Raw genomic sequence first — 26,522 nt, forward strand, 5'->3', positions numbered from 1 at the left:
CATCTCGAGGATTTATTTGTGGTTGTTTGTGTCCTGAGGTCATATCCTATCAAGGATATAAGACCACATCCCAAAGGAACATGAACTATTTCTTCACTGTGTTTAGGTCACCAACCTGATTTGCTGTTAAAATCACGTTTTTGGTTTTTAAAAATTTGATTCAATTGTTTTAAATTATGTAAAAAAAAAAAAATGTACCTAACTCCAAAGGTGGAACTAGGAAACAAAGGATATTCAGGGAAATGTAGTTTCTTTTCTTGTGCCCTCCTCTGATTCCTGTAGGTAATGATTCTGATTCATTTTTGGCTTATTCATCCATTGTTCTTGAAAATTGGTATATTAATATTAATATTTCCTCTTGTTATGAAAAAGGTGACATAGTAAGCATATTTGCAGGGCTTTGCTTTTTTATTTAATATCCAGTGAGATGAGTTAACATTTCACTGAATAAAATGGAAAGCTGTGGACCAACACATACGACGGCATTTATGTAGAAATTTTCAAAAATTACCAAACATTGCAATATATGCTTTATGTACTATATATGTATTTCTGCGTATGTACAGGCAAGCAGTGGGGGCTGACAGGACACACAGAAAATGATGCTATTTCTAGGGAGGGCGAGTGGGGATTAGGAATAGTCAAAGCCAAATTTAGCTTTCTCTGAAATATTTTAATTTTTTACAGGGAGAAGAGATTCATATATTACTTGTGTTAACTAAAAACTCCATTTTTAATGCTAGTATAAAAAGCAAAAAATTTTAAGTGACCTGTAGGTGATGGACACCCAATCCCTTTACTCCACATTGGAGGGAGTGGGTGGGTGATGGGAAGGGGAGGATGGGGAAGGGGCTGGGTCTCCAGAAGGTCACCTGTGTGCTGGTGCTGGAGTCACTCTGCAGGCGGACATGCTGGCGGCCGGAACTGCAGCTCTGGGAAGACTGATAGAAAAAGGGGCCAAGAGAACAGGGGTGAGGCTGTATCCCGGCTCTGGGGCCCTGAGGGCCCTGCTCTCAGCTCAGGTAGGGATTCCCCAAGTGTGGTCTCATTTCTATTCCTGACTTGGGCAAGTCCCCTCAGGGCCTAGCCTCCTATTTGCACACTGAGAAGTGGGGGAGGTCTCCCTCTGCTCCCTGGAGCCTTTGGGGCCACACAGAAGGCACAGGACCCCCACCTCTCACTTCTGCAACTGGAAAACCTTACCTTATACTGCCTTGTACTTGACACTTCTGGCTAATATTTAAGTTCAACTCCAAGTGACTGGTTGGCACGAATGACTTGATTTTTTGTAATTCCTCTCTCCATCGATAAGCTTTTGCCCTATGACTTCTAGTTCCTGCCTACCTGGATAAAGGGCTTGGCCCTGTGACCTACTTTGGCCAGTGGGATGTTAGCAATCTCGACAGGGCAGAGGTTTCACCAGCCCTTGTGCGTTTTCACTTTGTCTCTTTACAATCTGTGTTCACGATGAGAATGTGCCCAGCTCAGCCTGCTGGAGGATGGGACATGTGGATCACAGCCGGGGCACCCCAGACATGGGAGAGAGCCCAGCAAAGATCAACAAACCTTTCGGCTGACCAGGCACTGACAGCAGGTGCAAGCGTGAGCCCAGCCAGCCCTGCTCAGAAGTGCTTGCCTGGGCCACACCCATGAGTACACATTCAGTGTCTACTGCTAGAAGTCACTGGCTTTGGGTGGTTGCTTGCTATGCTTGGGAACATGATTGCTGGCAACTGATGAGTGTACATCACCAGGGAAGAGAATTAACTTTCTTCTCAGTGCCTTCTTTGGGCCACTGAACTGGAGGTTCTATAAGAGCGGAGAGTTCTGACTTGGCTGCTGGAGCATTCCTGACATTTCAGGACATTCCCAACTGTCTCTGGCATACGGTAGGTACTCAATGAGCATTTTCTAAATACATGAAAGTCTAGCACGTGCTAATTACATGCAAGTGCTAGGAGCTTTGCAGGCACTATCTCAGGTGAGCTGCACACAAACCTCCCCTATGTAAATAAATGCTTGTTCCCATTCTATAGATGTGGAAACTGAGGCCCAGAAGTGAAGGTGGTTGCTTGAGGTCTCCCCTGCCCCCCAAGGCAGGAAATGGTGAGGCTGGATTCAAACATGGGTCTGTCCAACTCCACGGTCACCTCCCACCCAAACGCTAGGGGTGACGGTTCCAGACACCCAGCTGTCACCATTCCTACAATAGCTAAACGGAGCAGATCCCGGCCTTTACTGCCCCCCTGACCCTGTGCTCCCAGATGGGTGCCGCCCATCACCTCATTGCTGATGGTGGAGTCCCGGTGCATCATCTGGTGCAGGTGGCTGTCCAGGCTGGCCCCCGATGAGCACTTAGCCAAGGCAGCTGCGTGGGACTCCCGCTCCCTCTGCCTCACGATCGCCTCGCAGCCCAGCCATTCGGCCATGGTCTGTGCATAGCACGCGTGAATCTGCTCATCCACCTGCCAGGGCAGAGGCAAGGTCACCCCTGGGGAGAGCCAACCCAAGCCAGAAGAGGATGCTAGCCCTGACCTGGGACCCTGAGCCCTAGAGACAGGCAGCCATCATTCATGAACAGCCATAGATGTTAACGAAACACCTACTATGTGCAGGACACTGGGTAGGCCCCGGGGGTACACAAACGTACACGAGGCCACTTCTTTCTTTCAATATTTCCTTCCTCCCTTCTTTTCTCCATTCATTCATTCATTCATTCACACATTCAAATATCTGTGGAAACTCTACTCTGCCAGGCAGCATACTAAGCCAAGGGGGTACTGAAGTGAGAGGACTGTTTCTTTCCCTTTCTTATTAGCTTTTCTCCTTCCTCATTCACTTGTTTGCCCATATGTCTGGAATCACCTACAATGGGCTAGGTACCACACTAGGCATAGGAGAAACAAGATGAGCAGGGTGCCCCCTCCATCCATCCATCTACTCCCTCCACACATTTATGAGAGCCTCCCCTGTACCCAGTGCGGGGCCAGGAGCAGAGGATACAAAGATGAACAAAATCAGCCTCTCCCTTTACTCCTGCAATGGCCTTACAGAAGGGCTACAGATTTCAAGCATTTTCATTTTCTGTGTGGCGGGAGAGCAGCTTGTATTGTTCCTGATACATGGCCCAGGGAACTGAGGTCCTGAATCTGCCAGGCCTCCAGCAAAAGTGGGGGCAGACAGGCTGATCTAAGTAAGGGTGTGGAGGGGCACGAAGAAAGGGCAGGGAGACTGCCCCATGCTGGGCTGGGAAAAGTGGGGAATCCTTTATCTATTCAGGGCTTCCAGAGAGAGGCTTGGGGTCCACCCTGCCCAAAGGCCTGTCCTCCTGCCCACTGACCTCCAGAAGATTTGTCCTAGCACATCTCCCCATTCCCACTACCTTCCTAGACTAGGTTTCCATGACCATGCACCTGCTTGTCCCAGCCTGGTCAAGGCTTGTCCCAGCCTTCCTCTTTGTTTCCCTCCCAGACCCACCTCTGTCATCCCCACCTTCCTGTCCTTTATGTTCCAGCCACCATGCCCACCACACACTTCCCGCCCCTCCCACACCGCACCATGCACGAGTCTGCCCTCAGGGTTTGCTCATGCTGGCCCCTCTTCATAGAGGGCCTTCCTCACACCCCTTGCCTGGAAAGTGAGCAGGGAGCCTTCTGCCTGACACTGTCTCCCATGGACTCTTAACAACCCCTGGGTTTGCCTCCATCTGACTTTGCACATTCACTAAACTGGCAAGGACCTCATCTAACGCACCGCTGGGTCTCTGGTCCCAAGCACAGGGCCTGGCACCCGAGAATGCTGTTCCTGTTTGCCAGGAGCCCAGCAGGCAGGGGGTGAAGCATGGTGGGGACCTCCTGCTGTTCCTGAGACAATTTTAGACAATTCACTGGCATGGGGTCTTATCATACGGAATCACAGTGTAGTTTCTATTTCCAGCTCCCCTTTAAGTCTTTGGATTATGGGGAAGGTCAGTCTGGTGCCACAGTGTCTTGAACACCTCCTTTAACACTTCATAATCCCCATTTCTGACAATGAGAGAGCAGGCCTTAGGCAAGCTATGGCATCTACATGGGACTGATTTATGCCCTTTCATCATATCCTATTTATTTTTTTGGTTTCCTTCTATTATGTCAAGTCATGTCAGTTTTCCATTGATGGCAGGGATATCAAATATCTTTTTCAATAAGCTATACACACAGTGAGTCAATTTACTGACAAATACACAATAGCAGAGTGAGTACATGGGTATGGAATGTCAAATACCACCAGATTTTAAGAACTTAGTCTGAATAAAAGAAGGGAGAATCTCTCAATAATTTTAATATTGATTACATGCTGAAATGGTAATTTACTGGGTATGTTGGGTTAAATAAAAATTTAGTATTAAAATTAATATAACCTTGATGAAATGATGAGACCTACCCCCCCCACATATGTGCACATGTGTGCACATAAGCACATGCACACATATATACACATATACACACATGCACACACACATGCATGTGCACACACGTGAACACACAAACTAATGCAGAAGCTGGTGAAATCCTAGTGAGGTCTGCAGTCAAGTGAGTCCTATTGTACCAATGCTAATGCCCTGGCTTTGGGAACGGGCTACTGTTCTACATGATGCTCCCATTGGGGCAAGCTAAGTGAGGGGTATGGCAGGACCTCTTTGTTACAGTTTTTGCAATTCCTCGTGAACTTATCATTTTAAAAAATATTTATGGGCATCTGTTTCTTTCTACTTTTCAAAACGGAACTACTACTAACACATTCACTGAACAATTAAGATGAACACAGGTGCCCCAGGTGGTATCAGCTGAAGATGGCTCACTGCGGGGGGATATTAGATCAATGGAACAGAATGGGGAAGCCACATTAATGTGCCCAACTGATGGATGACAGGGGTGCAAAAGCAATTCAATGAAGGAAGGATGGCCTTTCTGTCAAATGGTGCTGGAGCCACTGGACATCACAGGCCAAAAAATGAACCTTGACCAAAACCACCCACTATATAAAAAAATGAGCTCAAAATGGATCTCAGGCCTAAATGTAACACGTGCAACTACAAAACTTTGAGAAAAGAAACATAGGAGAAAATCTTCGGGATTTAGGGCAAACTAAGCAAAACGTTCTTAGACTTGACACCAAAAGCACAGTGTATATGAGGAAAAATTGATAAGCTGAACCTCATAAAAAATTTAGAAATTTGTTCTGCACAAGATCCCATGAAGAGGGTGAAAAGACAAGACACAGACTGGGGGAAAATATCTGCAAACCATCTATCCAACAAAGAAAGAATATCTAGAGCATATAAAGAACTTCCAAATGCAACAGTAGAAACCCAAACAATTCAGCTAGAAAACGGACAAACAATGAGAGCAGACACTTCACCGAAGATACACAGGTGGCAAGGAAGTGTGTGCAAACATGTTCAACATCACTGGCCATTTGAGAAATGCAAATTAAAACCACAAGGAAACATCATTTACACCTGTCTAGGCGGCTAACATAAAAAAATAGCAACAAGACCAAAACTCCAGGCGGGATGCAGGTGTGGCTCACTCGGATATTGCTGGTGGGACTAGAAAATGGTTCAGCAGCTACAAAAGCTTGACAGTTTCTTCTAAAATGAAGCATGTGTACCGTGTGTTCCAGCAATTGTACACTTGAGCATTTGATGATGACTAATGCTCCCACAAAAATACAAATGTTCACTGCAGCTTTCTCGGCAATAGCCCAAACTGGGAAATAACTCACCTATCCACCAACAGGTGGGTAGTCACACTGTGATGCACCCAGGCCATGAATACCATAGAACTCTTGGCCACAGAAAGGATAGACTGCCAGAGGATTATGCTGAGTGAAAACGTCAATCCCAAAAACTTATATACTACGTGATCCCATTTATACAACATTGTCGAAATGACAAAATTGCAGGAAGAAAGAACTGAGCGGTGGTTGCCAGGTGTTAGGCTGGGAGGTGTGGCTTAAAACAGGGGAACATGAGGACCCTGTTGGCACCAGAAATGTTCAGTGTGCTGACTGTGGTGGTGATAACACACACACACGTCAATGCCCTGACTGTGATATTGTATTACAGTTTTGTAAGATGCCACCATTGGGAGAAATTGGATAAAGGATACACGAAATCCTTCTGCATTATTTCTTGTAACTATCTGAATCTATAATTATCTCCCAAAATAAAATTTTAAACAATGGTATCTGTAGCCTGCATCGCTTTTCTAGGGAACAGCCATGCCCTGGAGCTTCCTGGCTCCCCCATGCTCCCCTGCCCCATCTTGGTCCAGTATGAAATTAGAGTACCCCCAGCCCCATGGCCCCTGGCTCCTTTAGTTGCCAAAGACCCTGCTGCCCATCAGGGGTCACCAACCTCCTTCCGTTCTGTTTCTGTCATCCCAAACTGGTAGTGGCCCAGGAGGAAGGGCCACACGGCCTTGCGGATCTCTGGCTGGATACCTCCATAGTAGATAAGGCGTAGCAGCTCCTGTTCCTCGTAACTCTGTGGTCGGTGGGAAGAAGGAAAGGGTTTGGTCAACAGAAAACCAGAAGGAGGGCTCTGTGAGCTGGCAGTCCCACTTCTCAGACCTGGCCTTTAGAGATCATGGTGTATGAATAAGCAAAGCCGTGTGTACCAGGATATCCACCCTGGCATCATATGAGAAAAGCCCCAACTGCCCGCTGATAGGGAAACAACGTATCCCTACCTGAGGATAGGTAGGGATGGAGGTGCATCCATGAGAACTGACACAAAAAGATGTTCAAAGTATATTGTCAACTGGAAAAAAAAAACCACCAAGATGCAGAACGTATCTAGCGTGAACCCATTTTTTTGCAAAAAACCCCAAAAGGCCAGTATAGAATGAATTAGCATTTCTACTTAATTTTTAGTCAATTTTGTGCATTGTGTTGATATGGCAACATTATCTCAAAGTTTTTAATCTTGACTCAGCACAAAGAAAATTGTTTAAAAGTAAATCGATCCAAAATGAACATTTCCAGCTGGTTCTTCATGCACTAATAATTTCTGTGCACACTAGGATGACTTTAACAACTGTCTGCTGTATTGTCCAATAGATTTGCCCTCTTTTTAAGAACTCATTTTCAGGCAAAGGCTTTGCAGTTATAATTAGTCAGGTTGGGGGACCAGCAGGTCCTATTTGTTCATGTTTGTGTGTATGTGTGTGTGTGTGTGTGTGTGTGTCTGTGTATGGAAAATACCAATGACTATTAGAAAGCTACTCTGAAGGGTAGTAGGGTTATCTCCTCCTACGTCTTCACATCCCAAAATTATAAGCATATTTCACATTTTTTAAAGTAAGCTCAGTGCTGAACGTGGGGCTTGAACTCACAACCCTGAGATCAAGAGTCACCTGCTCTACTGAGCCAGCCAGGTGTCCCACTGATTTCCCATCTTAATGATCATCTTAGATGTACCCAACCATAATGGCAAAACCAGCCATTCTTTTGCTTTGTTGGAAATTTTAATTTGTATTCTGCAGAAAGCCTTGTCAATGCTAGTTAAAAATCAGAGAACTATTCGTGGCTGAGGCTGAAAACTCTTCATCAAAAATCCACCTGTGTGGGTCCTGGAACCCACAGCTGGACTCCATTTCCCAGCCTCCCTTGCAGGCAGGGGTGGCCACGTGACTAGATGCTGGCCAGTGGGATGTGACAGGATGTCATATAAGCCATTTCCAGGCCAGAGCTTTGAAGAGGCAGGTGTACTCCCTTCAGATTCTGCATTTCCCCTCTGCTGCCTGGAGGCAGATGACCATGAGGCCCTGGAGGATGGTGGCGCCATGAGACTGAGAGACCCCAGAACCTCTGGAGGGAAGACAGAGGCCCACTGGCCAGGAATGCCCACCTAGGACTCCTCCATGAGCAAGAAATACACCCCATGATGTCAAGCAACTGACAAAGTGTGGACCACTTGTTACTGCAGCTCAGTCCACCCTAATACAACAATGCAACCGAGAAGGGTAAAAATATGGCCAGTTTGTGAGAGGGTTGTGAAACTGTTAGACCAAAAAATATTCATTTTTGACTGACTGATTTTTTCAACCAACTTGTCCTTAGACTACTACCTCCCAAACTGGGGAGATCACTGGAAATGCTTGGGGAACTTTCAAAAAATATAAATCCTTGGGCTCAAGTCCCAGAGATGCTAAATCAGTAGTGCTGGAGTAGAGCCCAGAAGTCTATAAATCTTTTGAATTCCTCAGGAAATGTGCACTCTCCCTGGCTGCCGGGGAGAGTGACTTTTTTGAGAAAGTAACTTGGCATATCTTTTTAAATTTTAAATGCACATCAATCAATTTAATTTCTAGGAATCTACCCCTGAAATAAAAGCACTGGTCAGAGTGATATGTGCTTATAAAGATGTCAACGGAAGCATTGTTTGGAATAATTTGTTAAAAAGAGAAAGAGCGCAGATGTCTCTCATTAGGGGAAGATTTGAATTAATTATGGGCCACTCATCTGTGAGGGGCTAAAGTGTTAACATTCAGTACTTCACCTAGAGATCGGAAAGACGTGTTTGATATAAAATAAAATTGCTGCTTAAAATACAGATATAATGTCACTTCATTTTGCAAAAATAAGAATTACAGATATATCTATGTAGATTATGTAGATTTATCTACGAATGTATAAGCACAGGAAAAATATGGCAGGGTCTCGACGTAACTGACACTATTCATTAACTTGGGGGATTAGAATCAGGGCACTGCGGAAGGAAGAAGGTACATAAACAATTTTTGTCCTCTACACCTGCATTCTTCATTATTTGAGTTGTTACCGTAAGTAGGCATTCAAGTCAACCAACCCTCCTGCTTATCCAGGTTTGGGAACCAGTTTGTTTTCCCCAGAGTCCCCCAGTGTTCCCAAGGTAATGCACAGAATAGCGCTTTACCCCGGCGTGGGGAAGCTGGCTGACCCAGGTGCTCACGGGCCTGGCCTTCCCCAGGGCCCCGGGAGAGAAACACCCAGTGGAGTAAGCCATCGTGTTCATCCTGCAGAGGTATCAGCCATCTCTTCTGAATGCCCGCTCCTGAGGGCAGTTCCCTTAGCATGGGTCAAAATGGATTCTGCCTTCCACACTGGCCATGGGAGGCACTCTTCCAGCAAAGGTCCCTGGGGCCCTAAACATTCCAGGGACTTGTTCCTTATGCTCGCCTACCCCCAGCCACCCCGTTTCTTGAGAGGGACAAGATAAGCGTATTCGCCTACCCAAGGTTCTAGGAAGTGCGGTAGGATACAGAAAAGTTGACTCATCTTGTTTCCCAAACACTTTGACCCTGACACTTTTTTCAAATGTAAACACCTTCCTTGTGGGGACATTTGCTTTCTAGTAAGTCTTAGAAATCTGTCTCCAGGTGGAGTATCTAATGGGAGGATTGTCAGGCCCTGAGGCAGAGATGAAGAGTTCTGCAAGGTGGTGGGCTTTCCTGGGCCCACCTCCCTCCTCTGACTTAGCTACCATTGTCATTCTAAGTAATTCAAATGTACTGTAGGTCCCTTCCGGCTGAGAACTCACAGCCCCTCCTGCAGCACTGAGCATACAGCTGGTGCTTAATAAATGCTTGAGAAGAATTCATTCTTACTCCTAGACAAGCATGCATACTTTCTATCCTCCTTGATTCTCACCCATCTGGGCAGAAGGGGGCTGTGGGTCTTAGAACTCTCAAGAAGGGAGGGACCTTTAGTCTGGGTAAGCAGAACCCAAAGGTATCCTTTTTTTTTTTTTTTAAAGATTTTATTTATTTATTTGACAGAGATCACAAGTAGGCAGAGAGGCAGGCAGAGAGAGAGGAGGAAACAGGCCCCCTGCTGAGCAGAGAGCCCGATGCAGGGCTTGATCCCAGGACCCCGAGATCATGAACTGAGCTGAAGGCAGAGGCTTTAACCCACCGAGCCATCCAGGCACCCCAAGAACCCAAAGGTATCCTAACAGCCTTCAGTCCCCATAACCAGGTGGGTCTCCTGCTCAGATGACCAAATGGTCCCCCCACTGGCTCTGCCCCACAGCTGGCCAAGCCAGGCCAAGCCTTACCGTGCTGTCCTGAAGGTACTGCTCCCAGATCCTGGCTGTCAGCCCGCACCCAGCATCGCAGGGCAAATCCGGAGACACAATCATGTGATTGACCAGGGCTGACAGGTGGGTCCTCACAGTGGACAGGTGTCTGCAGTAGGCAAGCCCTAACGAGGGAGGGAGGGAGAGTGCCATTGTCCACCATCCAACCCACCTTGCCTTACCTCATGGGTCTCAAAGCACTGCCTCGCCCACAAACCTTGTGGACCCTTGTGACCTAGAAAGTCCCATCATCCTTCTCTTCCAGACAAGCAAGGAGCTCTGAGGGGCAAAACCCCTTGCTGGCTTGACTGTTTAACAGTTGTATGAGCCTGGGGACATCTGATCATCTTCCTCAGCCTGGGCCAGGGTGATATTACCTCTTTACCTGGAAGCCAAGGCATTTAAGCCACAGGCAGGAGGCAGGGAAGGGGCAGCAGGAAGGAGGCAGGAAGTGATCCCACAGGCTCACAGTGCCTCTGGGTGCTTCCAATCCATCCCAGGAGAGAACGAGAATGGCAGAGGTGGACGACTCTTTTTCAAAGTGTAGCCAGACAAAGAAGGCCCTGAGAGATGCACCTAGTTTGCTCTCAAAGATGGTTCTGCACTCTTACAGGCCACCAACCTGCTGCCCTTCACCTGCTCTGCCCTGGGCACCTGGAAGGCACAGTGCCTGGTACACAGGAGGCACTCAGCAAATGCCAGCCTGTGTTTGGTCTATGCCCCCTCCCTCTGGCTCTCTCTTATTAACTCCCAGAGAGGACCCTGGGCCATCTGGAGCCTGAGGACTGGCCCCTACCAGCAATGAGGAGTTAGGAGAGAGAAGAGGAGAAGGAGCGGAAGGAGGGAGAAGAGAGAAAGGGGGAAGAGGAGGAAATGGCTAACACTTATATAAGCACATACTACATGCCAGGGAACTGCCCAGAGCTCACATCCTTAACTCACTAAATTCTCATGACATATGGAACAGGTACTCCTACATTCTCCATCTTATACATGGGGAAACCGAGGCACAGACTTTTTCTGTCTCTTGGCTGGATCATATGCTAGGAAGTGCAGAGTTGGGATTGGAACCCAAGCTGCATAGCGCCAGAACCTGGGCTCTCAACCCCCATCAGGGACGAGCCATTGAATACGTAACACTGTTTGAGATGCATCTGGACTCCCATGCATCTGGACCTTCCTCCATGAAGCCCTTCTATCTGGGTCCCATAAATACTTGTCCAGGACCTGCTCCATGCCAGGACCTGCATTAGGCACCGGGGATGGATGAAAACAGAATGGGCAAAAACCTTGATTTTGGGAGCTCACACTCTTGCTGCCCCTCCAGGGGCTTGGGCACATGGCTGGCACTGCTGTTCTCCAGGCCCATGCAGGATATAGCAACACTTTTCTAGAATCCCTGACAACACACAGGTTTACTCTCCCCCATTTAGGCCGGGAGGCTGGGAAAATAAAATGTGCTAAGAATGAACACAGCAGAGTAAAAAAACAAAACAAAACAAAAACAAACCAGCTTTGTGGTCAGGCAGGCCTGGGTTTGAGTCCCAGCTCTGTCCTGTATTAGCTGTGCGACCTTGGACAAGTCACTTTGCCTCCTTGTGCCTTCGTTTCCTCATGTGTTAAATGGAAATAACCAGAATACCTGTGTTTAAGTTTTAATTTTTAACTTTTCTTTACTCTTCTGCTTCTGCCCACAGGTGAGGGGAACTGACTCTGAGCACCTATGACAGGTAATGCCAGTTGCTAGGGGCTTTATTCATGTTTCTCATTTCATTCTGAGAACAAACTCTCTAAGGTAGGCACTGGGATGCCATGGTGACTAACCAAACCCCTCCCCTGAGGAGCCCCATGGTTGGCTGCCCTCTCTTAGAGCCCAGAGATAAAATTTATGCCCAGGCTTTGCTTGAGGAGGTTCAGGCTCTAAGACGTCTGCATAGCTTCACTAATCTAGACACATCTAGGAACTGGGGAGCTGGGGTTCAGGTGCCAGAGCCAGGCTCCTTCCCTTGATGCTGATGCCATACAACAGGCATTTGAGAAATGTGCCCATAGACCACAATGGCAAATAAGGCCGATACGCACATCCATAGAAGGCTCTGGAAAGGATCTGGTACTTCATGTTGTCACAGAGGAGCTTCAGCGGGGCCCTGCGGTGGAGGAAGAGAGGACACAGAGGTAGAAAAGACCACACAGAGCCCATGTTTCCTGGAGGAGCACAGTTCATTACCTGCAAGGGGCAGATTAAAACCAGCCAGGCAAAGGGACTCTGGGAGGACTGTGGTTTCTCCCCATACCGCCACTCCTCCTGTTGGCTTTGGGGTCTCTCTCTCCAACTCTCTGGGGTTTGGATGGAGCTGATTCGACCTAGTACAGGACTCAGGCTGGAGTCACAGGCATTGGGTAAGAGGTGGTCATGTGATCCAATCTGAGCCAAAGACAATGAGCCCCAAACTCATTTTGTCAGAACTACAGAGAAATTGACACTATGCTCTGCTCGAGTCCCTAAGCCAGAAGGATGTAGGGCAGTGGCTGCTGAGATCCATTTCTGCCCCTGCATAAGGAGGGCCTGCCTGAGAATGAGAGCATCATAGGAACATCTGGAGCCAACCATGCCTGAGTCACTGCACTTCTAGACTCCTTAGTTCTGTCAAGATTTTCTTTTGTATGTGAACCAGTCTGAAGTGGGTTTCTGTCATTTGCCCAAAGAACTCTGACCTCTGAAGTGACCCAGCTAAACCAAACTGAGCCAGACCAGGACTCAGAGTCTGGTTGACTGCAGAGTAAGTGATGCCTCAGGGCTTCTCCTTGCATGGGAATTTGGGGGGGGTGGGGTGCAGCTGGCTGAAAGAGAAGAGAGGAGTAAGGCCCCAGCACTACTGGGGAAATCAAGGACTGCTGATGGGAGTGTTGTGCATCCTCGCAGAGAACAGAATGGAGGAATTTCCGCATATTTTTTCTCAGGACATCCTGGGGATACCCAGGAAAACTGAAAAAGACAGGAAGGAGGCGTGGCTAAAGTGCTCCAGTTACACACATGGAACCATTAAACATGAAAATGGAAAAAACATGAAAATGAAAACCCTCATCGTGCCCTCATGTTGGTGGGGCTCAGGGTTGGTCAGTTTACCTAAGAACAGCATCACACACACAGCCGTCCCACAACAGACTTGGCTATATGAAAGAGGGTGAGCTTCCCATCACTCTAGGTATGTAAGCAGATGCCACAAACGGGGACACTAGGTTAGAATGGCGTTTTTCAATGCCCCCTGGACCACAGCCCAAGAATCACTTGGCATTTCTCCAACATGTGTATTCCTGGGCCCCACACACACCTACTGGATCAGGACCCCTATGGAATTGTCTCAGAAGCAGTGTCACCTTCCCCTGGTGGTTCTGAAGCACACAAACAGGAGAGACTCTGGTTACAGGGGTGCTTCTCAAACTGACAATGCGCACACGAGCTTAGGATCAAGTTAAATGCAGATTCTGCTTTTGGACCATGTGCTTAAAGCCAGGCCTTAGATGACTGCAAAAATGTGATGCCAGCTCCCACACCTTGAGCTCCTCTGGCTGAAGACTGGACCACCCACTGGGCCAGAGGCCCAGCATGGAAAAAAGGATTCCATCCTTCCCAGGCAGGCCAGGCGGGGTCAGCTGGGAGTCAAGACCAGTCTCATTATTGTACTGGGCAGCCCTGAAGACACATGAGATCTATGGGCCAGGACAGAGATGATCTGGGGATCAAACTTTATCCAATAAAATAAGAAGCGTTACTTACTGAACATTGCCAGGCACTGGGTACCACATGCTGGCCATGTTAGACCGGTATCTGATTTGTCCTTACAATAGCTATACAAAGCAAACATTTGTATCCCCATTCGGTGGAGGAGCAAACTGAGGCACGTGTGGTTGGCAGTGAGTAGTATTTCTAGTTTCTGCCTTCCAGGAGCATGACAGGACTGTGCTTCCTGGCCTGCTGTGGATGGGGTCAATGAGGCATGAGCAGAGAGAGTATATCTTGCATCCAAGGTGGAACCTCTCATTGTTGTCCAGGTGCCCCAGAGCTACCTTTTGCTCTGTCACTGGGACTGGGAATATTCTAGACGGTTTGGCTCCATTAGCCAGGCCCTTTAGTGTGCCGCAAGCAGAGCCCCCAGCTAACCCACGAGAGACACATGGTATGCATGATAAATCACCCTTTGTCCTATTGAGCGACTGAGATTTCAGGACTGTTTGTTACTGCAACATAACCTTGGTTATCCTGACTGATACATGGAAGGAAGCAAAGACAGCTAGGACTTCACAAGGCTATTCCATAACTTATGTTCCATAACTTATGTTCCTTGACGATTCCATAACTTATGTTCCTCCTCTGAATTCAGTGCTAGGCAAGGAATGGCATCTATAAATCTTTGGTAAATCCCTCCATAAGGATTATGGCCCACAGATTAAGGCCCTCATACCTTTCATGGTTGCAGCCATTGGATGAGCCGCCGTCGACCAAGCCACTCTGTGAGCAGGACGAGCAGGAGGATTTCCGGGGGCTGGGTTGCCATAGGGGTGGTAGGTTGCTCACGGAGACATCCATTAGGTCCTGGGGGACTATGGTGGACAGGAGCATGGAGCAAGAGATCCGGTTAGGCCTATGTGGGTCACAGAAACCTCATCCCAAAGCAAGCAGCTCACCTCTAGGCCAGCACAGGGACAGGGAAAGACCCTGAATTTGACAGTCAGAGACAGCAACCCCAATCATTATCTGACCCAGACCTATGAGTCCACCTGATTCAGTGAAAGCTACCACCAAGACCCAGGGCCCTCAGCAGACAGGCAGAGCTGAAGACAGCTGAAGAGAGAGGAAGAAGTGGGGTGTGGGGGGAGAGATAGAGAGAAAGGGAGACAAGACCCAAGAAAACAGACCCAGTACCAGAACAGGAAGCCAAGCCTCACCATGTTGTCATTCAAGTGTCCTCACAGAAGGCTAACAAGAAGGGAGAGGAGCCTGATGGGGTCTTCTGAGGAAGGATGATGATCCTGAGTCCCCAGAGATAGACTCTCTGGGAATGAGAGTCTCTAGTAGAGAGACAGAAGGGAGCCTAACTCAACAGATGAGGCAGGGCTCCCAAGGGCAAGGGACCCAGGGGAGTTCCTGCTGATGAGCCCACCTGCACTGTCCATCATCCTGAGCCATATAGCTGTTCCATCAATAGGTCTCAAACGAGTGGGTGATCCCCACCCAGAATCATGGGGGACTTATTAAAAAGCCATATGCCTGTATCCCACCCCTGACCTACTGAACTTAAACCTCCTGGAGATAGAGACTTTAAGTCTGTATATCAAAAGACAATTTTGATAACAGCAGCCACGTTCGAGAACCAAGAGGGCATGACTGATCTCCTAACATGGATATTGGTGTTCCTGATCTTGGGCTCCCAGGATACAGCACTCAGAGTTTCCCTCCCTGCCTTCTCTTCCAGCTCCATGGAAATCACCATGTCTCCACAGCTGCATGGCAAACGCAATGGTGACTCATACATTATAATTTCTATCATTAACTTCCTGGCCTCTTGGCAGTTCCAGACAGGTGCAAAGACTATACTTTTTCTAGGACAGGGCTCAGTAGGCAATTTTCCATCAAGGGCCAGACAGTAAACATTTTAGGGTTTGTGAACCCTTTGGCCACAATCACAACCACTCAACTTTGCCGTCATTGTGCAAAACAGCCATCCACAAGATGAAAACATGTGAGCATGGCTAGGTTCCAATAAAACTTTATTTATGGGGGGCACCTGGGTGGCTCAGTGGGTTGAGCTCTGCCTTCAGCTCAGGTCATGACCTCGGGGTCCTAGGATCGAGCCCCGCATAGGGCTCTCTGCTCAGTGGGGAGCCTGATCCCCCTCTTTCTCTGCCTGCCTCTCTTGTGAGCCTCTCTGTCTGTCAAATAAATAAATAAAATCTTTAAAAAAAACCTTTATTTATGGGGGCGCCTGGGTGGCTCAGTCGTTAAGCATCTTCCTTTGGCTCGGGTCATGATCCCAGGGTCCTGGGATCGAGCCCTGCATCAGGCTCCCAGCTCAGTGGGAAGCCTGCTTCTCCCTCTCCCACTCCCCCTGCTTGTGTTCCCTCTCTTGCTGTGTCTCTATCGAATATACAAAATATTTAAAAAAAAAAAAAACTTTACTTATGGACACTGAAATCTGACTTTCGTATCATTTTTCACAGGTCACAAATATTACGATTCTTTTGATTTTTTTTCAATCATTAAAAAAAATGTAAAAACCATTCTTAGCTCATGGGTCGCACCAAATGAGGCTGGCTCTGGCCCATGGGCCCTAGTTTGCCAAGCTCTGACCTAGGAGACTGAGAAGGGTGTCCATCTGTCCCACAGGCCATGCCTTCCAAGGATAACAGGTAATCTTGGCTTCTTCTCTTGGGCTGCAAGGGGGGAGTTGTGGATCCAGGGCCACCTGTTACCTGAGCTCAGGGCCCAGCCCTACCCAGGATAGTGCAGAAATATCTTCCCCAAGCTGACTCACTGATGAGCTGACCATGAAAGACCAGTGAGCCCCTGTAAAATGTTCTAGAAAAGCATCCCCAGGTCTCCACCAATCTCAGGGAAGCACGGATCAGTTTCAGCAAGGTGTGGCCCATATGCCTCGGCCCCGGCCCCGGCCCCTCATACTCTGCCGGCATCACCAGTGGATGACTTCCCTACAGGTCCCACAACACTCTTCGCAGCATTCTGCCACGTGGAGGCTGGACAGCATGAGAGCATCTGTTTGGCTCCTGCTTCCCTCGCCCTGGGGACCAAGATTCAAATGACAACATGGCAGAGGTGGCCAGCACCCAGCCCCAGGTGTGGGAAGTACCCCGACATTACTGGGGGGCTGCTGCTTCAGGCCCGGCCTGGGGAAGGCGGCGTTCCATCCGGTTCGTGCCCACTGACCGCCCCTGGCCACCACCAGCACGGACCAGCCAGCAGGAACCACCATCCAGGTGGGTCTTATGGAATTGGGGGCAGTGCTGCCCAGGGGGTCAGGAGCAACTTAAGACACAAAACAAAAAACACCAGTGAAACGAAATGTCTGAGGTGGGCAGAACACAGAAACAGCCAAAGAACCCACCCTTCGGGGCTTTACCTCTCCCCTGCCTGGCTCTGCACAGCTCCCATGTACTGTGTTGGCATCAAGGAAGAAAGAATGCTGATGTTTGTAAAATGCTCTACTATGTGCTGCCTGCTGTGCAGGCACAGGCTTGCTTTCTCATCCTTAGTGACCCCACTGGGGATCCATCTCTTCTCCCATTCTGCAGAAGTGGAAACTGAGGCTCAGAAGGACAACAGTGCTTAACCACCCACAGCCCTAGCAGGTGGTAACTGGCATTAAGAGCCTTTTCTCACTGAGGTCCTGCTTCTCTTTCCACTAATGACAGCTATCACCTACTGAGAGCAAGTATTATTATCCTGTTTTCCAGACTTGGGAACTGAGGCACAGATGTAAGCATCATGCCTAAGACCACCCAGGGAACAAAGAGTGGAGCTAGGACTCTGACCCAGGGCATCAGACCCCAAGACCCTATTCACAGTCTTCTGACTGATATCCCCCCCACCCCCGATATTATCCATGCACTATCCAGACCAGCAGTTCTCAATGGGGGCAATTCTGTCCCCTCAAGGGCTTTTGGCAATGTCTGGAGACATTTTTTATTGTCACAACCTGAGAATTTGGTAGATGCTACTGGCATCTATCCAGTGGGTAGAAGCCAGACACAAGACACCCCACCCCCACCAAATACATCACACATCATTATTCAGTCCAGTATGTCAGCCCTGCCCTAGACCATCTCTGTTCAATAGGAATCCACCCTGAGCCACATGCTTAATTTAGAAGTTTCCTGTAGCCACACTAAAAGGAGGAAAAGAAACAGATGAAATCAATTTCAGCAATATATTCTGTTTAACCCAGTATATCCCTAATGTGACCATTTTAACTGAGAGTCAATATAAAATGACTGGTAAGATATTTTGCATTCTTTTCTGGTTTTCCTCCAAAGTCTTCAGAATGTGAGTGTCTTTTGCACTTAGGGCACATCTCCATTCGAATTCGCTGCATTTCAAGTGCTTGGGAGCTGCATGCGGCTCACGCCTACCATGCCAGATGGTACAGACAGTCCCAGCAACATGGGAGTCTGGAAATGCCCTCCTCTGACTCTGAACCTGACTCCACGTTTCAGAACTTGTCTCTGCCTCCTCTGTGCCCAAGGACCAGGTGTTGGAGACAGAGGCACAAAGATACTGAGAGGGAGTTTAGAACCATTTATGGCCACATCATCCCTCCCACAGGCCCAAACTCCTCTCCACAAACTTTTTCTATAAAGGGCCAGATAGATAGTAAATATTTTTGGCTTTGTGGGCCATATGGTCTCTGTCACAACAATCGCACTCCACTGCTGGGGTGTGAAAGCAGTCACACACAATATGGCTAGGAGTGGGCGTGGCTGTGTTCCAATAAAACTTTATTTACAAAAACAGGCAGTGGGCCGAATTTGGACCACAGGAGGGAGTTTGCCCATTTCTGACTTGGGCACTTCTTCAGGAAGGACTTTCTTGCTCTCAAAGATGAAAACCATGCATGATTGTTTGTGTTAGCTCTGTGAGGCTCAGGCCCCTGGAGAAAATCAACCAAGGATGGGGCGCCATTACCATGTGGGCTGAATCTGAACGTGGGGAGGAAATGGGTGAGACCACAATCTGTCAAAACAATCTGCAAGCTCTGGAGCCAGGGCACCTGGGCTTAAATTCCAAACGTGCCAAGGATTAGCTGTGCCTCTCTGGACCAGTTTCTCAACCTTTCTGTGCCTCCGTTTCCTCTTCTGAAAAACAGAGGTTGCTGAGGACACTGGTACCTGCCTAGGAAGACTGTGGTGAGGATTAAATTAGTTACAACATTGGAGGGACAAAGGCAGGCTTGGCACACAGTACCCAGTATTACTGATGGAGCGTCTGTCAAGCATTTCAAGTTAGGTGTCTGACAATAACTCCTCAGAATAGGATCCTGTATGGGAACAGAATGGGGCTGTCCTCCCCATTCTACAGACAAAGAATGAGGCCCACAGAGGGCAAGTCACTTGGCCACACTGAAGGGGCACAGGTGAGTGCAGGGATGTGTGCTTTTCTCAACAGAGGGCGATTCTGCTCCCAGTGGGAACCCAGCAGTGCCTGGAGACATTTCTGGTTGTCCCCACTTGGTGGTGGGGTGTGGGCAGATGGCAGTTAGTCAGGGGCCAGGGGGATGGCAGGGATGCTGCCTGATATCCTACAAGGCCCATAGTGCCCCTTACCAAGAACCACCAATAATTATTCCATCTAAAATGTCAGTGGTACTACCATTGAGAAGCTTTGTTCTAGTTAAACTGAGTCCACTGGGGTTTCTCCAGGGGCAGAAAAGAATTCAAGTCCCAGGAGCATATCTGGGAGATGTTTCTAAGAAACATGGGTAGGAGAGGTGAAGCGACAGGAGAAGGTTCTGCCAAGGGTTACCACGTGGGTCACCACCATGGGAAACTGCTGCTTGATCTCCCAGCAGAGGGGAGAGGGGTGTCTGGGAGATGTGTAGAACACATAGGCCAGGGCTTTCTTGCTGGGGGGTGGGGCGCGAGGGAGCCCGGGCATTGAGACACTGAATCCTGCCCGTCCTTGGCTGAGGGCTGCTCCAGTGAGGCTCTGACTCCCTGACACTTCTACCCCCCGCCCCCGCCATGGGCAGAAGGCACTCTAGGATGGGGGCTGGCTGCAGAGTGGCAGGCACAGAGGGGTGTGGGTAGGCACAGCCAGTGTCTCTTCTGCTGACACATGCAGAACCACAACACACTAACATGGACCGCCCCCAAGTAAGAAAGACACCCAGCACCCAGCCTGGCTCCCAGCAGGTGCCTACACATTGTTTGTTGGATGAGCCCCTGTGCAGAGAGTTTCCTGGGAAGGCAGGCCCAAGGCATCGGGCTCCTCTGATCAATCAGCTCTCTGGTGGGGCGGTAAAACTCATGTCCTCCCAACAGGCTGGGAGGGTTCCAGACCCTGCTCCTGGGTAGGAAGAGATGTAGTGGTGAATACTTCAGGATACTCTTGGGCTCTTGGTGATGCAGAAACATGAGGCCTGGCATGGTTAGCCTACCCTTGCCAGGAGGACATCTGCTTTCCAGAGAGCCTCTCATGGCCCAGCTGCAGTCAGTAATGCAAGGGGAGGCTCAGAGCCATTATCTCTCAGACGGAACAACAGGGCCACCAAAGGTTAAATAAAATGAGGTGGACAAAAGGAACCTACAGCTTAATATCGAGTTATTGAACAGACATCCATAGGATGCTTCATAAATGCCAGGCCTCTTTTGAAGAACTTCTCAACTATTAGCTCATGTAACCCTCATGATAACCCCGTGGTGATGATGGATTCCAGAGCCCACGGCCACTACCCCAGGCCACCTCCTGGGCAGGTGCGTCTTTATTATTAAGCTAAGTCACCTGTGGTTCTCATTTGGGGAGAAACCGAGATACTAACTCCCTGGTTTCAGGTCCACCCCCCCCCACCCCTGCTGACTCCAGAGTCCAGACCAGTCCAGACTGGTCTTCTAATCCCAAACACCTGGAATCCTTCGCATGATCAGCTAACTGGTGGATCCAGGGAGCCCAGAGACGGGTCAGCTTACCAAATTCAGACTGCATGCCGGGGTAGATGATCCTGAACACGTAATCTGTGGCCTCGTCATCTTCCTTGTCTGAAGACGTGGACTCGGCGGAACCCTGAGGGCTTCGCTTGCGCAGCTTGGGAAATACTTTGCCCTGAAAGAATGTGTCCCATTACACAGTCCTTGGGATACGCCTGTTCCCACAATCTGTACAGCCTGAGGGTTTCAGTGGGATATGTGCCCACAAAGCCATGTAAGGATCCACGGGCAAAAATGACCACTGCCCCAGGCACCTGAGTGGCTCAGTCAGTTAAGCATCCGACTCTTGATTTCGGCTCAGGTCATGATCTCAGAGCTGTGAGACTGAGCCCCAATTTTCAGGCTCCACGCCGGGCATGAACCTGCTTGGGATTCTCCTGCTCACCCACCCCTTTCCCACCCTGCTTGTGCACAAGCTCATGCTCCCCTCCCTCTCCCTCTCTCCCTCAAAAAGATGATCACTCCCCACAGCTGACCCCCACTCCAGCCTCCCCGGGGCCCCTGCGATCACTCACCTTTCCCCGCTGAGACCAGAGTGGAGGGTCCAGCTGCCCATGAGGGAGCAGCCCGTTTTCCAGGCACGAGAGGAACTGTAGGAGGTGTCCTCCCTTGGGGAAGCGGAAGGGCGGCCTCTGGATCCCGTCCTGGCTGACCAGCACCACTGTCCCGCCGCTGTCCACTGCCACCATGACCCAGCCGGAGGAGACCCGATGGGAAGTCACTATGAGGCATGGGGATGGGGCACTCCCAGCACACACATCCCCCCAGGCATGCCAAGCCAGTCCCAGGGACCTGCTCCAAGGCTCTGGGAAAGGCCTAGGCAGAAGGTCGAGAGCAGTTTTTAACCTCCACCGGGCCTCTTAAATCCTACCTGCTAGGGTCACTGACCGGGTGATATAGGACACGGTCCAGAACAGTATGGCTGGCCTCTGTGAAGTCACCCACTGAAGGGAAATGGTGCCCCAAACATCCGACGCTCCTCAAGCACCCTCTATGAATCAACCTGACCTATTTTTGTATGGGACCTTTCAGATCTTCCCCTTCTCAAGGCAGTATTTCACTTGCTAGCACATATTGAGCACTTATCGTATGTAAGCACAGCACATTAAAGGCAGTGTCTTCTGAGTATTTTGAATACTCAAAATAGACCTATGAGGTCTATCTATTATGGTCTATTTTACAAATGATGGAACCAAGACTCAGAGAGTCTATGTACCTTGCCCAGGGCTGCACAGTAGGGCCTGGATCTGAACCCAGGTCTGTCTCACTCAAGAAGCTTAATGTTTCTTGTCTTGGTGGGACACAGATCCCTAGCTTCCTACAGCAGGATGGCCTGCTTGTTCTGAATGTACCTTCTCTGAACTTTAAAGGAGAACTCTAGTGATTAATCCTGGATCTTCAGAGCTCCGGCTTTGGAATGACAAAGACCTGATTTCGAGTCCAAACTCTGGAGCTTCCAGGCTGTGTGACTTTGTGCTAAGCTGTTTAGAGCCTTGCTTGGCACATCACAAGAGCTCAGTAGGTGTTAGCCACTAACACTATGGGTGGGATGCTGAGCCCTTATCATTCATCATAGGATGTTCACAACAAGGCCAAGAGAAGGTGCTGCTGTGCTTCCATTTCATAGATGGGGAAACTGAGGCTCAGTGAGGAGAATTCACTTGTTTGAGGCTATACCGGTAGTAAGGATATGGGGCCAGGCAGGGGAGGCAGGAGGAACACCCTGGCTTCGTGCCCCCCCACGGTCCCTACCTTGCTGGTGGCAGTGCAGATACACAATCTCCTCTAGGCGGATGGTCATGGCATAGTCCCAGTAGACGCTAGAAGTGGAGGGATGGTTAGGTCCACAGGGTGCCTGCTCACCTCGTCGTGGCAAAGGGACCAGAAGGCCAGAAGACCACACTCATGGGCTTCTGCACCCTTCTCACTGGTGGGTCACTAGACCCACCAGTCCCCAACATCTGTTTGTCAGACTTCAAATCCAACTTCCACCAACTATACTGAATCAGTCCCTTCTCCTCTCTGGGCCTCAGTTTCCCTAGCTGCAACATGAGGAAGTTGGAAGAGAAGCTCTCTACGGGACCTTCCTGCTCTGGTCTGTAGCAGAGTCAGCCTTCCCAGGGCCCATGGAGCGAACATTCTCAGAGGGCAGCCAAGCACACAGGGGTTTTCAGAGTAGCAGCCTCTACAGAGCCCCTTGCATGTGAGTCTTAGCCAGGAGGTCCTTCCCCAGACTCCTGCATCGTGCCCATGTCCTAGGGTTGCAATGGTTTGTTTTCTCCTGTCTCCCTGAGAGGTGCTGATCTGGACAATAACTGGGTTTTGCTCACTTCTACAAGATGCTCAGAGAATAATATTCAGAGCTAATGGCTGCCCTAGGGTGCCCAGTAAACAGAGCAACTCTCCAACTACCACCAGACACCAGCAAGGAGGAGCTGTGGCCACAGTCCCTTTGGAGCTGTGTAACTTGACACAAACAGCCTCCAGGTTCCAGCCTCCTGGCTAAGGGCTCTACCTGCATTTTCTCACTGACTCTTTCCTGTATGCCTATTCCAAGCTTCCATTATCACATCCCCATTTTACAGCAGATGAACAAACTGAGGCTCGGAAGGGGAAGCTGACTGTCCAAGATCACTCAACTGGGAATGAGCAAGAACTGAGCTTCTGTTTTCATTTTACATGTTTTAACAGCTTCCTAAAGTAGAACTGCTGGGTCACGTAGTAAGGGTAGGTCTGAGAGAAACTCCCAAACTGGTCTGTGAAGTGGCTGTGGGGGGAATTCCAGCTGCTTCTCCACATGGCAGGGCTGAGATCTGAGCCAAGTGCACACTGACTCCAGAGCCCGAATAGCCACCCAAATATCACCCAAATAGCACTCTTGGGTGATATTTCCTTGTGTACACTAGGAAAGCCAGCTGGGGACCTCTGACCCTCATTGTATAAGAGAGGGTACTGGGCGGGACAAGAGAAGAGGTCCTGAAGCTCCTCAGATGAGGACCACGCCGCCTTCTTTTCATCGTCTCTTGGTCCCCAAAGAGACGCTGGAATCCCTGGGTGCTCCCATTTCCTACACGCTAACCCTGATGTTTCTGCCCACTGGCTTTTTCTCCTTCACTGAGTTCCAGGTTCCAGGCAGGAGTAACAAGGATCAATGGGGGGTTTCAGAGCCCAGGCAGGGGAAGTCTCCAGCCCCATCAGTAATGACCTTTAAAGTGCAGACTCCACTGGAACCAAATATCGATGTGTCTATGATGTGCCTGTTCACAGAGGAAAAGGTGAGGCAGAAAGATGGAGGCCCCAGTGATCTGAGCTGGAGGAGGGGTGGGGGTTGCTTGGCAATCCTTTGGTTCAGTGTTTCTCTGAAACAGCATTAAAAGTTGTCTGCCCACATTACCCTGGGCTTAAGTCCAACCAACGAACAGGGCCCTAGGGCTGTGATGTTTGACAGAAGAGACTTCAGTGTATGGGGAGCCCCTGTAAACCCTTTGGGAACCCTCTGAGAGTTCGGGGAGATCACTTACTCAGCCCCCTCATTTGATAGAAGGGGGGAAACTGAGGCCCAGAAATAAAGAGAAACATACCTCAAGTCACCCAGGGGGATGAGGACCGAGCAAACACGTGGTTTTGTAAAGTACATTTATGCATTTACCCACATATTCGTGTTCCCTCCAGTATAATGTAAATACAAGATAAACTCTGAAAAGGTAAAGGTTTTCCTCTCCTTTTCTTCATCTGCTCTCTCTCATTTAGCCCAGGGCCTAGCACATCACAGCTGCTCTGTCAATATCTGATGAATGAATCCAGGTCCCCTGACTTCCCTGCTTCATTTCACAGAGATCATCCAGGCATTGACAGGTGGCAGATGCTGGAGAGAAGACGTGAGCATCAAAGAGTCCTTGCCTTCATGGAAATGAGGTCTAGAACATAACAGCTGGTATATGGGTGGACACAGATTTATTACGTGAGCACGATTTTATAAATGCTATGAAGGAGATTCCGGGCTCCATGTAATCCAAATTCATCTGGCAAGTCAGGGAAGGCCTGGGGTTTAAGATGAATAGGATGAAACAAGGTCCTGGGCCAGGGGCATCTCATTGGCCCTGCACTGTTCCTCGGGGAGGGTTTCAGAACCCTGGAATCGGGCTGGAGCTGAGTTATGTGGCCCAGCCCAAAACAGTCTGTACCTCCCATTGACTGTCTCTGAAGACAGATGGCCCCCTCGGCACAGGAAGTGGCCAGCTTAGAGAACAGCATCAATCACACCAAGGCCTGGGGTTCCTCACACTGAAGCCTAACACAAAACAGAACACAATAAGGGTGTTCTGTTTATGTTCCGTGTAAAGAGCCCTTATTTTATAAACGCAGCTGCCAGGACTCCTTGAGCTGAAATAATCAGGCTGGACACACTCTGCACAGTGCCTGTCTTCTGTCTGTGTTCCTTCTAGGGCCCTTCCCTATTGTGCTGGGACAGGGAATTGCAGCAGGGAATCCCTGGTTTCTGAGTTTCTTCAGAGCATGACCCCAAAGCCTTTGCTGAGCCTTATAGATCCCAGGGTATCAGAGGGAGATGCAGCCCCGGACCAGATACCCACCAACCATGGCCTCCCGCTTTCCTTCTTGACCAAGTGATGGGAAGGGAGGCGGCAGATGGGGGAATATTTGCCATTGGCAGGCTTCCAAGATCTCTGTTAAGATTTCTGCCACTGCATGGTGCTTTGACCAGGGTTTGCCTAACTCCCATGCCCTAACATTCTTCTTGCTGGTTTCTAGATCCTCCCAATGAGCTACCTGTAAGGCCACCACTGCAGGCAGGCTGGGCCAAGCGGCCGGGGCAGGGCATGATGGACAGAGCACAAACTTCCCTGTGTGAAGGGTAGGAGAGGGACCCGGCATCTTACCTCTTTTCATAGTCCAGGTCCCCCATCGACCCATTCATTAGCTGGTTCGGCGTCCACTTCAAGGTCATGACATCAGCTGTCTGGTGCAGGGACAGGTACCCTGGCACAGCCTCCATATCATCCCTCTGCAGAGAGAGGGCACAGGCTTGGTTAAAGTGTCACAGTGATTGTGGGTCCTGGCCCATCTGACTTAAGATGCATAACTAGAACCAAGAGGCTACGTCATGCCCTCCAAGACCATGGCCATTTGGAAGATCCTGAACCTCCTTCTAGGTGGCCATGCCAAGAAAAGCAGTTTGTAACCAATCCCTCAGGATGGGTTTTGTAGATCCAGCTAGGAAAACTGTCTGCCTCCTCCCCGACTTTCATACTCACACCTCCTCCCCTCAACCAAGGTCCAGGAGCTCTACTGTAAAGGCAGGGTTGGTGGCTCTCTACAATTAGGAAGGAGCTCTACCTCTCTTCACCCCCATCCTCTCCTTAACAGAAGACATTTATCTGGCATCATTTTGGCCAGTCTTAAGGGGGAAAAAGAGGGCAGCTGAGCTCTATGTCCCATCCACAGACATTTTCCAGAATCCCCAAATACCCACACTGTACTCTCTGCCCCAGCAGCCTAATCTTCTGTCTTCCCAGTTAGCCTTCAGAGCTTCTCACCTGCTCCTTCTGCTTTACCCCAAGTGGGGTGTGAGGGAGGGGGCTATCTCCAAGCCTCACTCATAGAGGAGGTGATTTCTCCACCAAATTAGCCTGTACACCATGGGGAGATAGACGCTGGCATTTACTGAGCACCTAGTGTGTGCACC

At 49.3% G+C, this 26,522-nt stretch overlaps 1 protein-coding gene across 3 annotated transcripts in view; it reads right to left on the minus strand.

Moving 5' to 3' along the window:
* Window positions 1-26,522, minus strand: part of SGSM1 (small G protein signaling modulator 1) — a 95,064-nt gene that overhangs the window by 19,700 nt on the left and 48,842 nt on the right. For 2 of the 3 annotated variants that reach the window (XM_047697826.1, XM_047697823.1), the window contains exons 9-18: window positions 25,717-25,841; window positions 22,571-22,638; window positions 21,334-21,497; window positions 20,801-20,933; window positions 14,566-14,704; window positions 12,185-12,249; window positions 10,082-10,227; window positions 6,401-6,529; window positions 2,283-2,465; window positions 873-941 (exon numbers count right to left, since the gene is read on the minus strand). In XM_047697826.1, the coding sequence (XP_047553782.1) occupies window positions 873-941; window positions 2,283-2,465; window positions 6,401-6,529; window positions 10,082-10,227; window positions 12,185-12,249; window positions 14,566-14,704; window positions 20,801-20,933; window positions 21,334-21,497; window positions 22,571-22,638; window positions 25,717-25,841 (1,221 nt within the window). Of the gene's footprint in view, window positions 1-872; window positions 942-2,282; window positions 2,466-6,400; window positions 6,530-10,081; window positions 10,228-12,184; window positions 12,250-14,565; window positions 14,705-16,979; window positions 17,145-20,800; window positions 20,934-21,333; window positions 21,498-22,570; window positions 22,639-25,716; window positions 25,842-26,522 lie in introns of all 3 variants that reach the window. The other variant, XM_047697827.1, reaches the window with a different exon arrangement.

The sequence above is a fragment of the Lutra lutra genome, chromosome 12, assembly GCF_902655055.1.
Source record: "Lutra lutra chromosome 12, mLutLut1.2, whole genome shotgun sequence".
NCBI lineage: Eukaryota > Metazoa > Chordata > Mammalia > Carnivora > Mustelidae > Lutra > Lutra lutra.